The sequence below is a fragment of the Accipiter gentilis genome, chromosome 24 (genome assembly GCF_929443795.1).
Source record: "Accipiter gentilis chromosome 24, bAccGen1.1, whole genome shotgun sequence".
In the NCBI taxonomy this organism is placed as follows: Eukaryota; Metazoa; Chordata; class Aves; order Accipitriformes; family Accipitridae; genus Astur; species Astur gentilis.
The window spans coordinates 4,978,400-4,992,672 of NC_064903.1; the positions used below are offsets into that span (position 1 = coordinate 4,978,400).

A 14,273-nucleotide genomic window follows, 5' to 3' on the forward strand; every position below is an offset into this window, starting at 1 on the left:
GCGGAGGGGCGGGCTCCGCTGGGCGAAGGCGACGTCGGCCGGTAGCGCCCGTCGGACGGGACTCTGCCGACGATTGGCCGCGGGGCCTGCCCATCATTTCCCCCCCACCCCACCCGAGCCCCCGCCTTCCGTTTTACTCGCGCCGCCGAATACACACCGCTCCCCGCCCCCGCCTCCCCTATCTGTGTGTGTGAGGCGCGGATTGGCTAACGCCCCGGCCGCTCACCGCCCCCCTCACCCACCCCGCCAGTCAGCGTCGGCCCCGCCCCTTTCCCCACTCACCCGTCTCCAGCACAGGAAACACCACCCCCCCCACCCCCCGATCGCCGCCAGCCCGGGGCTGCCGCCGCCTTCCATTGGTCCGCCGCGCTGCCCATCCGCCGGAGCCCCGCCTCCCCCGGCCAGCGCGCGGCGGAGCCCGCCTTCCCCGCCAGTTCCCGCCCGCCGATTGGGCCGCCGGGGAAAGGCCGCCGTTCTCTATTGGCTCTCCCCCTGCCGCTCCCGGCCAGCCGCCCGGCCGGCTCCCCGCCGTCCTCCCTCGCCCCGCACTCCTGGGCGCCGGGGGAACTCCGCCCGCCGCCCGGCCGGGGCCCCGCCCCTCCCCCCGCCTCCCTCCCGGCGCGCGCCCCCGCCCTCCGCGGGGTCACGTGATGTTTTCGCCGTGGTGCCGCCGAGGCTGCCTGCGTGAGTGCGAGTAGCCGGACGCGGGGCGGCCGGCGGGCGGGCGGGCGCGGACGGAGGGCGGCGGGCAGGGCGGACGGACGGACGGACGGACGGACAGGCGGGCACGCACGCACGCACGCACCCGCCGTCAGGCACCGCCCGCTCCCCATGCGCGGCCCGCCGCGGGGGGCGCTTCCCCGGTGAGGGCGGATTCCCGCTGCCCGCCCCCTGCCCCTTTCCCCGGCGCTCCTGGACCGCCGCCTGGCCCCTAAGATGGCGAGTGGGATGAACGGCCCGGGCGGCGGCGGCGGCGGCGGCGGCGCGGCGGCCGGGGGCGGCGAGGAGGAGCCGGGCGCCCGCCACACGGGAGGCGGAGCCGCGCCTCAGCAGGAGCCCGGCGTGCCCGGCGCGGCGGCGGCGGCGGCGGCGGGCGAGGGGGAGCCGTCGGCGGGCGAGGGCGGGCGCTGCCCGTCCCCTCAGCCCCACCACCTGCTGCTGCTGCTGCGGCGCTCGCCCAGCGCCTCGCTCTGCCCGGCGCCGGAGGCCGCCCCCGCGGCGGGCCGAGCCGTCCCCGCGGCGGGCCGCGGCGGGCAGCCCCCCCCTCCGCCGCTCCCCGCCGCCGGCCGCGGCATCGTCCCCCCGCCGCCGCCGCCGCCGCCGCCGCCCGCCGCCGGCGAGGACGTGAGGAAGTGCGGCTACCTGCGGAAGCAGAAGCACGGGCACAAGCGCTACTTCGTCCTGCGGGCCGAGAGCCACCTGGCCCCCGCCCGGCTGGAGTACTACGACAGCGAGAAGAAGTTCAAGAGCAGCTTGCGGGCGGCGGGGGCCGGCGGGGCGGCCTCCCTCTGCTGCCCCCCGCCCAAGCGGGTCATCCCCCTCTACCAGTGCTTCACCGTCAGCCGGCGGGCCGACGCCAAGCACAAGCACATCATCGCCCTGTACACCAAGGACGAGTACTTCGCCATGCTGGCCGAGAACGAGGCCGAGCAGGAGGCCTGGTACCAGGCGATCAGCGAGCTCATGAGCCAGAGCAAGAGGGGCTTCCTGGAGCAGGAGGAGCACGCCGATCAGCAGGTGGACGAGGACGACGAGCACTACGGGGCCGCCCTGCGGCCCGGCACCGTCTTCAAGGAGGTCTGGCAGGTCAACGTTAAGCCCAAAGGGCTGGGGCAGACCAAAAACCTTACCGGAGTGTACAGGTTGTGCCTCTCCAGCAAGGCCATCCACCTCGTCAAGCTGAACTCGGAGGTGCCCTCCGTCCACTTGCAGCTGATGAACATTCGCCGCTGCGGGCACTCGGAGAACTTCTTCTTCATCGAAGTGGGCAGGTCTGCCTCTATCGGGCCTGGAGAGCTCTGGATGCAAGTGGACGATTCGGTGGTCGCCCAGAATATGCACGAGACTTTTCTGGAGACCATGAAAGCTCTAAAGGCCTTCGCAGAGTTCAGGCCCCGCAGCAAGAGCCAGTCTTCCGGCGGTGGTAGCGGTACCAATCCTATCTCCTTCATCACCACTAGGAGGCACCTGGGCAACCTGCCCCCCAGCCAGACCGGCTTGCAGAGAAGATCTAGAACCGAGAGCGTTGCCGGAGGGACTCCTCCGACCACCAAAAGCAGCAACTCCTATCGCTTCAGAACCTCCAGCGAAGGAGAGGGAACCATGACCAGACCTTTTAGGTCGGTGACCGGGAGCCTCATCCACCTGAACACTGCCAGGATGAATTTGGGCCGGCAGGAAGGGAGCGGAAGGTATGTGAGAGCCGCTTTCAGCTCTTCCTATCACACCAGGTCTGCTTCGCTGCCTGTTTCTCATTTTCCCTCCACTACAAGTCCCATCAGTGTTTCTTCCAGTAGCGGCCATGGCTCTGCTTCGGACATGTTGACCAGGCCTTCTAGCTCATCCGTTTGTGGTTCCCCGAGCGACGGGGGATTTATCTCTTCTGATGAATATGGCTCCAGCCCTGGAGATTTCAGGTACTTTCGGGTCAGGAGCAATACGCCCGATTCCCTGGGAAACACGCCGCCTATCAGAGAGGAGAACTGTCTGAGTGAGTACATGTCCATGAGTAAGCAACAGGCAGATGATAGCTCAAGAGATGATTATATGGAGGCTGAAAAGTGTTTCAGGAAAAGAACTTACTCTCTAACGAAACCAACTTCTGTAGCAGTGCAGCAGAAGACGACACAAACTACAGCATCGTTAGATGAAGATTCCGCAGGAAATCACGGACGATTACTTTACTCTGAAACACCAAAATTGAGAGATAACCACGAATCGGAGTACAATGACACTAACCTTGATTCCCTATGTAACCAAAGCAGGAGTAAAGCCAGGGATGATGGGTACATGCCAATGATGCCAGGAGTTGCGTCTTCTCTCTCCGGCAACAGCGATTATCTGCCAATGACTCCTAAAAGTATGTCTGTTCCGAAACAGATTAACAATTCATGGTCGCCGTCTCAGGTTGACTCCAGAGGATATATGATGATGTTTCCAAAGGCTAGCTCTTCACCTGTACGAAGTCCTTTAACTGGATTTATTTCTAAAGGAAGTAACGAGAAGATCATAAACAATGAGTATATGGATATGTCACCTGGTAACTCGGCTCCAAAGCACCCCGGCGATTCGAATTACATTCACGCCGCTTCTGTTTCCAAAGGTTTTAGTTCGTATTTTTCTTTGCCTCGAAGCTTCAAGGCGTTGTCAGGACAGAATGGTGACCACAGTGAATATGTTCCAATGTCTTCACCTGGAAAACTCTTGTACGGTGGACCAGAAAATGTAAAAGGGGTCAACAGTGAGGCTCTGGCTAACGGCATCTCTAAGTTGCCGGCGGTGAAAGGTTCAGATGAAGGACTTGTGCAGAACAGGGCTGCTAGGCCCACAAGACTACCCCTAGGTACAAGGGGGAGTAATACTATCCCAAGAATGTACGATCGCACGGTTCCACCTGAGCCAGCGAGTCCCGGTGAATACATAAATATTGATTTTAATGAAAAAGCGAGTAATACACCGTATTCCCTATCTGCAGAAGGATCACCATCATCTCTAGGCTCAAGTAGTGACCACAGGCAGTCCCCGCTTTCTGATTACATGAGTGTTGACTTGGATGTACAGTCACCGAAAGTAGCGAAGGAACTGTCTAACTCCCTAACAGATATTTCAATTTATGCAAGCTCCAGTATTCCTAGAAACCAACCAAATCCTGACTACGCTAGGCTTTCATTTGGTACAGCTTGTGTTAGCACTGCAAGTAACAGGACTGATGACTACACGGAGATGACGTTCAACATGGCAGCAACACCGCCTCGGCCATTTGCTGCCGAATCCGACGACGGTGTAAAGATTGATAGCCCTTCTTCCATAGTTAACAGACTCTGCATTGTCGATCGATACGCTGGTAGCAGTAGCTTCTCTGTTCCTAGCTCTGAACCTCCGATGGGACCGAAAGTGATTCGAGCCGATCCTCAAGGCAGGAGGAGACACAGTTCTGAAACGTTCTCTTCAGCTGGGACCGTGACGACCTCCTCCTCATTCTTTACTGATAGTAGCAAAAGACACAGCTCTGCCTCATTTGACAATGTTTGGTTAAAACCGGATGAAAACATTTCTGACGGTCAGGAAAGCAAAATGTCCAGGGATACCTCAACTGGATTTCAGAATGGCTTAAACTACATCGCTCTGAATTTACGCGATGATCCTATAAGCTGTGAGGCAAGTACTACAGCGCCAACTTGCCATCTCCAAAATGGTACTTCAGGTTTGGACAGTGGAGCTTACGTAAGCATAGATTTCAGCAGATCCGATGGTCTGAAGTGTAACGCTGCGAGAAAAGGTTTGTAACTCTAAAAGCACTTCCCTTTCATGCTTTCTTAACTGTAGGAATAAGGTTCTCTACTTAATACTAATATGTGGTCTTCTGAGCGGGGTAAATGTTTTTTATAATCTTCTATATTATTCCAGTATAACCAGTCTCGTCGTAGCACAGCATCCTAACCGCTGAACGACGATGAAAGGGGACGTGGTCCTTGGCCTAAAGGATTTATGTGACTCTTCTAGGCAGCTAGAGGCGTTATCAAACTGTCATCTGCCTTGTTTTTTTTATAAAAGAATTTTGCTAGTATAAACATTAATAGTATTTTGTATTGTGAATTCTTGTCCTGAGGTTATGGTAGCTCTCTTTTTTTTTTTTTTTTTTTACTTTTGTTTTCTTCTTCCCTTCTTAGAACTAGATGAGTCTTCATTTCCTCCCCCCCCCATGAACTTGCTGTTTTGTAATTTGTCACAGATAGGGAGAGCTGAAAATTGCTGAATGGGGTTTAGACATCAAAGTTTGGGGCTTAGATCTGGTTTTTTTTCAATAAATGTGGGTGAAGTGCGTATTTTAGGTTTTTTTCTGTGCCAATCTGCCCACGTTAGTTTAGTTGAATCTTATGTAAACAGAACTCAGCTTTTTCCCTTGAAGGTTTGGTGTGCTCCTCTTGAGCTCTGGTCTCCAAAGTATCCTTGTATCCCCCGGAGAACCCATCTCCTGGTGGCTGACCAGGGTGGTGGGGGGCTCCCGCAGCCCACGTCCTCCACCTTCACCAACCTTCACCACTTAGTAGTGTCCAAGGGCTTAGCTGGGCCGTAACCCTTCCCCTGCTGTACAGAGGGATCTGCCTTTCGCGTAGCAGGTGAGGAATGCCTGGAATAGAGGAAGAGCAGGCTCTGAGGGCTGTCTTCCAGGTCTGAAACTTCAGAGAGAAGGCTGCTAGCTTTCAAGTGATCGCTGGTCGGACCCAACTTAAGGTAATGCAGTTTGAGGGGTGCATAAAAAATAAGGGTGTTGGGGGTGAGGAGGAAGAAGGTGGGGAAGAGGAGAGACGCTCCTATTTGTACGTTAAGCTCTTTGCTCTCGTGGTGGGACTAAAAAATAGTAATTAGCTGTTAGTGGTATTATGCATGTCCACTGACTGAACAGCAGTGTTCGTGCAAGTGCTGCATTGCATTGTAACTTTGGAAGTATAATCCTTATTTTGGTGTTAGTGACCCACTGAACTCCTTACAGTAATTCACCCACCCGGATAGAAAACTGTGTGGGTTGGAAACGATGTTTTCCTCTCTTAGCAAATGTATCTGTAGTCAATAATTGATGAGTACTAAGAGGAAATATTTAATCGCTGTTGGACATTGATACTTGTCTACTTCTTTGTCAACAGAGAAAGCAGTAAAGGGGCAGGCTACTTGCTGGCTTTTATATTTTTAATTACAATCTTAAACACTGAAATGATAGGGGTTTTTTTCTAGTTTCACTTTAAAACTAAGTGTCTAAAGGCAGAAGGTATTGCAGGAGCTTAAAATTGTGTAGCCTTTAATAGTGGAAGGTATAAGCCTGACTCAGCTCGCATGCCATTCGAAGTCTGGCAGCACTGCTTGGGGCTGCTCAGAAATGTGTGGTTTGCCTCAGTGGTTTTTTTTCCTCTGCTTTGTTTTGTTGGTTGGAATCAAATTTAGAAGACGTTGAAAGTTGCCAGTCCAAGAAATGCTTTCTTCCAAAGTTAGTCTTTCAGCACTTCAGAGATTGGTCTGCTAAGTCAAAGGCACACTGATTGCTGTAGCTGATTTGTGTTTGAGGTGTTTTGGGTTTTGTTTTTGTTGTTGGTTGTGTTTTTTTTAAAAGCACCCCCAAAGACAGCAGAATTCCTACTTGATCTTACTTGCCTCATATGACTAAAATCTGTGTTATAAAGTAAAACTTCTTACAAAATGGAGAGGGGAAAAAAAGTACAGAGATTCTTTCCTTTCAGCTATATTGTAAATACTACATTTAAAAATATTTTTCAAGAGCTAATGTGTTTAGAAATTGTATTTGTTAAACACTTTGCTTACTACTACTACTACAGCAAAATAATCTACAGCCCTGTGCTTGGGGTTTTTCCCTTGTCTATTACAAATTGTGGAGGGCCAAGAGACTCACAGCTGCTGGTTTTTCCTGTGAATTGAAGTTTTCTGGAAATGAAACATGCATTAAAATGAAGTGAAATAAAAACATGGGCTGTTTTATGCTCTGTGTATAAAAACATGGGCTTGGGCAGAAAATTAAGCATGACAATAGCAAGAGCTTAGGTTGGTGGTTTATAATTGTGTTTTTCTTTTTAGGACTAGAAAGAAGGCACTGCTCCAAAACAAGGCCTAACAGTTTGCTATAAAGACAGCCTAAAATATTTCTGGTCTATAGTGGGAGGGCAGGTGGGGTGTGGACACTGTTCACTTGTAGGTGGCTTATGGAGGGGCAAACGGATTTTGGAGTAGTCCAGGCTAAAAGTAGCTTGTCAAACGTGGATACAATGTTGTAAATTGGTGGTGTCTATCTGTTTCTTAGTAATGACTTAAATTCTTCATTATAAACATACCAGTTTTCATTCACGTACTGAATTGTGTCTCTGAGCTATATAGCAAGCATAACTTTAAAAGTCTGTATTCTTTAAGCAGCTTATTAGTTTCTACTGCAATAAAGCTTTTATTTTACTATTTGAAAAGTTTTTCTGTAGTCCAGAAAAACACTTTCACATTCCGTTTTGAATAGTGAAAACAAAGCTTTACTCTTAAACCTCTTGTGTCGTGAAGAGGTGTAGTGTGCCTGTGTAATTGATATTTTTAATACTTTTGGATGATTTTAGCAGAACTGAGTGCCGTCTTTTATTTCCTTCTACATCCCACTCTTTTGGTCTCTTTGCCTGAAAAATGCTCTGTGGTTAAATCCATTCTTAAGGAAAATATTTAGCACTTGTGTTTACCCTTTACCTCCTAGAAAGGAGCTATCCCATACGTATTAAATTCTGCAGCTGTACTAGAAGCAAAGCACTACCTAACTTCAGATTGTTTGCTCTTTTGTTTTGTTTTTGTTTGCTTAAATGGAATATTGTGTTCTGTGACTCAACTGCATTCTCCAAACTGCTGAGGGTGGTAGAGTGATTTCCAATGCATCACTGCCCCCTCATTGTAATTCCCAAACTACTTCTGGTTCAGGTTCACTGATGTAAATCAAGCTTTTTTTTTTTTTTTTCCCCCTTCTCTATTTGTGACATGGATGGAGGAGGGGGAGGGCACTAACTTGAAATGGTAAATATGCCTGACTTGTTATTAAACTTTTATTTTAGGTTTAGGCAAAATTGAGCTCAGGTTTTATGTCGATAATGATGATAAAAAGAACTTAAGATTCTGATTTTTAATGCTTGAAGTTTAAGGAGGTCATTAGCAAAACAGTTTCATCACAAAATGGTTACACAATATTGAAGCAAGCGGTTTGCAGTTTTGATTACACGAATCTGAGTCATGAAATTTTGTGCTAGGAGTACAGAACACTAAAGCTACTTCAAACAGGGCTTAGCTAATGTATACCTTGTTATTGGACCTTGTAGAAACCGAGGAGGATAATGAGAACGGGGCGGTAATAAACTGCATAATGGGTCCTGTATAATACAAGTTGCTTCAGTCTTAATTAGAAATATTAAACCTGCAAAGATACCCTGGACTCCAACAACAAAACAGGCTGTTCAGAGTAAATGTAATGTTCAGCTTAGTATCAACCCACCTATTCTACACCCACTCTTTAATCTTATCTCAACCTGATATTCTAACACTATTATTTCAGAAGTTCTCTAAAGTGCAGGATTATAATTTAAATGTTCCTCACCTTTTTAATCTCCTCCTGTGCTAGGCTGGGCAAGAGTGTTGTGTACACTTTGGGGAGCTGAGAGGAAGGAAAACAAGTACAGCTCTAAAGCAAAACTTGTGTTCCAAATTGTCCAAATCCTTTATGGTAGCTTGCATATTTCAAATGCAAAATCTTGACGAATATAATGAACAATATACACTTTGAGAAATTCAGAAGCTGAAAGTTTTAGCTATTACTAATATAGTAAATTACAGTTTATGGGATACCAGGCAAATAACTGCCCCTTTTGGGTTTCAGACTAGTGGTTTTTAAAAGTTTACTTCAAACTGAGGCTCTTTTGTATTGGCAGAATATGTAAGGCACAGGCTCATTTAAAAATAACTTGAAGAACCCTACTGAAGCACATCCGAATGCTGCTATATATCCTACATCTTTGAAATAATGCTGGGATAATAATTCTTAAAAAAGGGGGCAACTAAACAAACAAAAACCCCAAACCATTTTAATTTTGCTGTAACAGATGCCACTTTAACAGTCTTGAGTGACTTACAGCTAAGCTTAAAAATACCCAGGGTAACTTTCCCCAGTAGTATATGAGCTGCTGAAGGCAGAACAGATTTTTGCCATGCAGTGTGGGAGTGAGCTAATTATGACATATTTGACCAAGAATCAGTTGGGTTTTACTTGTGCTTGGATGAGAAAATCTGAGACAAGAATGTTCCCCTGCCATTGAGAGGGAACGCTTACTTGTAGTCAGTGTTGAAATACTTTTGGAAATCAGCTTTCCAGACTTTAAATCCATAGTTGCAGCTGATGGTGACATCTGTCTTTTGTGGAAGTCTAAAACTTTCTGCTTGTAGCTGTCTCGTAGGTTAAAGCACCACTGCAGGATGTGGGGAGTTCTGGGATTAATCCGGGACTGATTCAAACTGCTTTTTTTTTTTTTTTTTGGGGGGGGGGGGGAAGGCGGTGTTTAAGTCTTGTGGTGAAATCTTAAATGCATTATTCCCCTTTTAGTTTTTCCTCTAAAACTTCATGTTTTCCCCTCCTCTCTTGATGTCTGAGAGCCCCTTGTTCCTGCTGTCGTTTGGGGTGGCAGGTTGGAGTAGCAGAAAGTGTGCAGCACTTATTCAGTCTTTCCAGCGGCCGTATTCCAGCCAGGGATTACTGGGGTGGTTTGTCACTAGGTATTTCTTTGGGGTTTTTTGTATGTCCAGTGGCGTGTTAGCAGTAGGCAGAGTTTGGGTTTGGTTTTTTCTCTGCATATGCTTTTTTTAATGAAAGGATCTTTAATAAGTTTTCTTCATATTGATTGCTGGGAGGAGGGTTTATACCTTGAGGTTTTGGATGGTACTAAAAAGAGCTTATAGTACTGTGTTGTACCTTGGTGTGTGTTTGTGTGCTGTGTTTGTGGATCTGTGGTGCTCCCAAAAACATGCTGAATGGTGTCCAGTATGTTGACTGCGCTAACAAGTTTGTTTTTCTGATCTGAAGCGGAAAACAAACTACAATTTTATTCTAAGTACTGTTGTGATCAAATGTGGCGTTCTTCAACTGAAAGGAAAATGGAGTGATAAAACTGAAAGGCAGGTGAGAGACAGTCAAGCTTTCTGGAGCCTGGGGATGTATTATTATTGCTGTTTTGTCCTAAAAATGTAGCATTGTCTTATGACTCATCCTTAAATGATATGTAATGACTTGGCTGGAGAGCTGTCCTATGGCCCACCCTGCAAATTTGCTGTTTGACTTTTTTTCACGTTTAGCTTTTGCATGTTAACAACAATCCAGTGATCAAGTTGCACTGTGGTGTCTTACAGGTTAAAGCAATGACTAGGGGAAAAGGAAGAAGTATGTTCTAGTTTTAATCAAGCCCTGCATCTCTGTAAAGGTCACTCCACTTAGGGATGGTTCCGATTTAGTTGAGAACCTTGATCAATAGGGATTTGTGACATACTTGAGGGCAGTGGGAAGACAAAGGTAAATTAGCCTGACTCATCAAAGGCATTTCAGAGGTGTTGCTGAGTATCTTATCTAAATGATCTTGAACATCTAAGTCTTTGGATTTGTGGAGATTTTGATTCAGGTGTAGCATTACCCCAAGACCAGCAGTGTAGTAGACTGTTAGCAAGATTTTTTTTGCCCTGGTTAAGTCATGAGCTGTATCTTAAGGGGCAAAGGTTGCTTATTTCAAGACATTATTTTTCTGTTAATTTAGCTGTATGGTTGGATGCTAATAATACAGACTGCTTGTGTGTGTGTGTGTGTATACATGTGAGTCGTGTGCCAGTGATTTGTGAGTTAAGTGTAAGGTCTAATCTTTTTTAATCTTCCAAGAAGAAAGGGTTTTTGAGAGAGATGGGCTTATACTGAAATTAATATAGTTAAGATTTGGCTATAATTCCAAGGTGACGATACAATGTAATGTGACTCAAGAAATTTGGAAACTTTTAAATTACTACTAAAAAGTGAATAGTGCTTGTGTTCACTGCATAGCATATGTACGTTATGAACTGATATAAATATCAAATTGAGTTATTTAGGGCATAAAATAGGTAAGAATAGTGTTTCCTTTTTGCTAGGGCATGAAAGGCTCATAAATATGCTACCTGCTTGGAGAAAGGTTTCCCTTTTAGTAGAACAGGATTTTGTGGAATGACTGAGGATATCAAAATGTTTGGGTTTTTTTTTCTTTATCGAAAATCATGGGAAATAATACCAAAAGGTGCACAAGAAACCCAGTAAAATTTGCTGCTAAATGTATTGTGGCGCTAACGAATGATATCCTCCTGCCACAGGGAATGGTGCGATTCTGTTCCCATACTCATGCCAAGCCAGCTTGCTTTATTGTCTATGGCTCTTGCTGAACAGCTGAATTTGCAGTGTAACCTTGTTTTTTGATGCTGGATAGCCTGAGCCTGAATTATTTTTTGGGAACGAGTGCTTCTTTTCACACCAATCTCTTAGGCTGCCAGGAGTTTGGAGAGTTCTTGATGACCGTGAAGCAGACACATTATTAGATAAATTGAGAACCTATTGCATATTGGACCATGAAGAGCTCTTAGTGTGAGCCATGTGATACCTTATTTGTATGAAAACCCTGTTTAGGCTATGGACAGGCATTGCTGTTTCTGTGACTTCTGTGGCACGTTATCGACAATTGAACTAACATGGCCAAGACAAACCAGCAAATGGTACGGAAAGGCTTCTCCTCGAGTCTGGCCACCTTTGCTTGCCTGGTCTATGTAACCAGAGCCTGTTTGCAGGTGGGTTGGCCGGGGCGTTCTTCAGCACAAGTTGGATGCAGGTAAAACTTCCATCAGTATAGATGAAGGAACATGCTTTAAGTTCTGTAGGTTTAAAACAATAAAGTTTCTTAAGTCTAAACCGATATGGGTTAAGGGGCCAAAAAGGTACTGTTTGCTGTATGGAATTTTTTTGTATTTTAAGTTAGTCTGTTAGAAAAAATTGTAAGCTGTTTGGGTTTTCAGTAGTAACATCCACTGTTGAGTTCAAACTTCCAGAATATTTGCTTCTTATGTGAGACACTTTGGGAGGTATTTGCCATCTATATTTTTACTCTGTGGTGTTTTTCGGGGTGGGGTGAGTGGTTTTTTTGTTTGTTTGTTTTTAGAACAAGATGTTTTTAAATTGCAGATTGTGGTGAACAGGAAATCAGTTAAAAATGAGTTGAAAAAATGAACAGATTTGATCTTGAGGTCATTCAGTCAATATTACGACAGTGAGTCTGTTAATGAAAGCTTGTAGCTCCAGACGTGATCTCTGCTCGTCGTAGAACCTGAACAGGTAGGCAGGATGGAGGTCCCCTGTACAATGCCGCAAATGTAAATGTGTCGGTCCCTGTCCTAAGGAGCTTACAATTTAAAAGATGAAACTAAAGGGATGGATGAAACTTAATGTGCTGGGGCGGAGAGTAAGATAGAGATCAAGGCTGCTGCCATTGGCAGAGTGAAGATAAGAGTCAGCCTCGCAGAGAGATAAAAGGCTGCCTGAGAGCGGTTGCAAGAGAGGAAGCTGGTAGAGGCGCTTGGAAGGGTATGCACACGGCAGGGAGCGATGGAAGGTAGTGAGCTATAAATACAGCGGTTGTAATGGTTTAAATGACTTGAAAAGGATGAGGTAAATGTCAGAACACTGGCCAGGATATTAATCTTGGTAAGAGGAATGTGGGCCAACATGTATCTCTGAGTTAGGAGCATGTCCCAATGTTTACTTCTCCCTTTTAGATGTGGAATGTGATTATTTTTTTCGCTTTTTTTTTCTTTTTCCTTTCTGTAAGTTAGGTTTCCTGCAGCCATGTGACTGATAGATTTGGTGTGAGCAGGAGTGCAGGAATGCGTACCGGAGCACAGGATCACCCTCTGCTGTGTCCCAAGGCAGTTAATGTCGCGTGGACCTGCATCCTCTGGTCTTTCTGAGACTTTGCTCCAGGAGCAGCTAGGGTGGTGGAGCTGCCTTGGCATTACTACTGATTCCTTCTTGGTTTTGCAGGGGCTTTTTAGGTGACATCTCTGGGTTTCAGGCAATATTCTAGCATTGGGGAGGAGGCAGGAGTGTGGCTTGGGAGAGCGATTCACCTTTAGGATTTGTAACCATTGTGTCAGAGCATTTGGAGTCCCAACTCGGAACAGGGAGGTCTGGATGGCACCTGCTCATCACTGCCGCGGTGCTTTCAGCTGCTTGAGAATAGCCTGCGGAAGATGGGGTGCAAAACGATAGTTTCAGCGGGAGAAAGTTCTTTTTTTCCTATATCAGGAGACTAGGTTGAACAGACGCTGTAGTGGTTGCGGGTGAGTCTGGAAGTGGTGAGAGCAGTGAGGCTTGATTCACTGTTGAGGGTATAAATGACTGAAATATTAATGTTGACATGTTCCACAAGGTAAACACTAAACAAGAGTTGCAGGCTGTTGATTAAAACTTGTCTGTGTGTAGACACAGTTTAACTCCATCCTTGTGAGCTCCTGAGCTGCTTCTAGAAGATGAAGGCCCTATCCTTGCCCCCTGTGCATATGCTGTGATTTGAGAAGACCTTGCTTCGCACGTGCAATGCAATGTGAACCTTTATTCTTCCTCCCCTGCATTAGCCAGGGTTTTGGGTATCCTAATGTTAATGCAGACTCAATAATGTAATAATTAGAAAATGTAAAAAATCGATGCGTGCCATTGCTGTGTGTAGTAGCAGATAGTGGCTGATAGCAAAGCGTTGGTTTTGGGTTTTTTGTGTGTGTTTTGTGGTTTGTTTTTTTTTTTTGTTTTGTTTTGGTTTTTTTTTTTGGTGCAGGCACGCACAGGCAAAAGGTATGGCTGAGGAGGGTGTAAGTATTTGGGTAAGTGGCCACATAGTAACTTTCTGCCTTTGACAGTCATTTATGGCAGTAGAGGTGGAAGAACAAGGTAGTGCTGAATGCTTTCAAATGTCCATGGCTAAAGTGTCTGGGAAGAGCAAAGGGATGGGTTAGAGCAGGTGAAACTTTCTGTAGAAAGGAAATACCAGGAAAGGTGATTTGAAAGGTGGGGAGCTGCTTCATTAGTCATGAGTAACACTGTCCTTTCAGTTGTGTTCGTAAGAATAGCGTTGCTCAGTCAAACCAAAGACCTGTGCCTGCAAGCAGACACCACCCAGCAGAGGAAGAGCAGGGCAGGTGTGTTTAATACTTCCCTGCAAATATACACCCAGCCTCTGATTTCTTTTCTTTATTTTTTTTCTCAGCTTGAGGGATTTCCTGAGCCTGATGTAGTTTGTCTGTTTTATAATCCTTTATGGATCTTTAATCCAAGTATTTTTCCAATCTCTCTTTGATCCTGTGTAAACTCCTTGTATCCGCAGTAGCCTGCGGTCAGTCAGTACGCGCTGCATGCAGACCTCTCTCAGTCTATTTTGGACCCTGCTCTGTACCAGCTTTGCCTGGCAGCCCCTAGTTTGTGTATTGGA

General features: G+C 46.8%; 1 protein-coding gene across 3 annotated transcripts in view; it reads left to right on the forward strand.

Moving 5' to 3' along the window:
• Nucleotides 1-753: 753 nt before the first annotated feature.
• The window catches only part of IRS4 (insulin receptor substrate 4), a 43,927-nt gene continuing 30,407 nt past the window's right edge, over nucleotides 754-14,273 (forward strand). Inside the window, exon 1 of one of the 3 annotated variants that reach the window (XM_049827813.1) lies at nucleotides 754-4,498. In XM_049827813.1, the coding sequence (XP_049683770.1) occupies nucleotides 937-4,498 (3,562 nt within the window). In that variant the 5' untranslated portion in view covers nucleotides 754-936. Of the gene's footprint in view, nucleotides 4,499-11,914; nucleotides 12,405-14,273 lie in introns of those variants that run through there. The other 2 variants (XM_049827814.1, XR_007509464.1) reach the window with 2 other exon arrangements.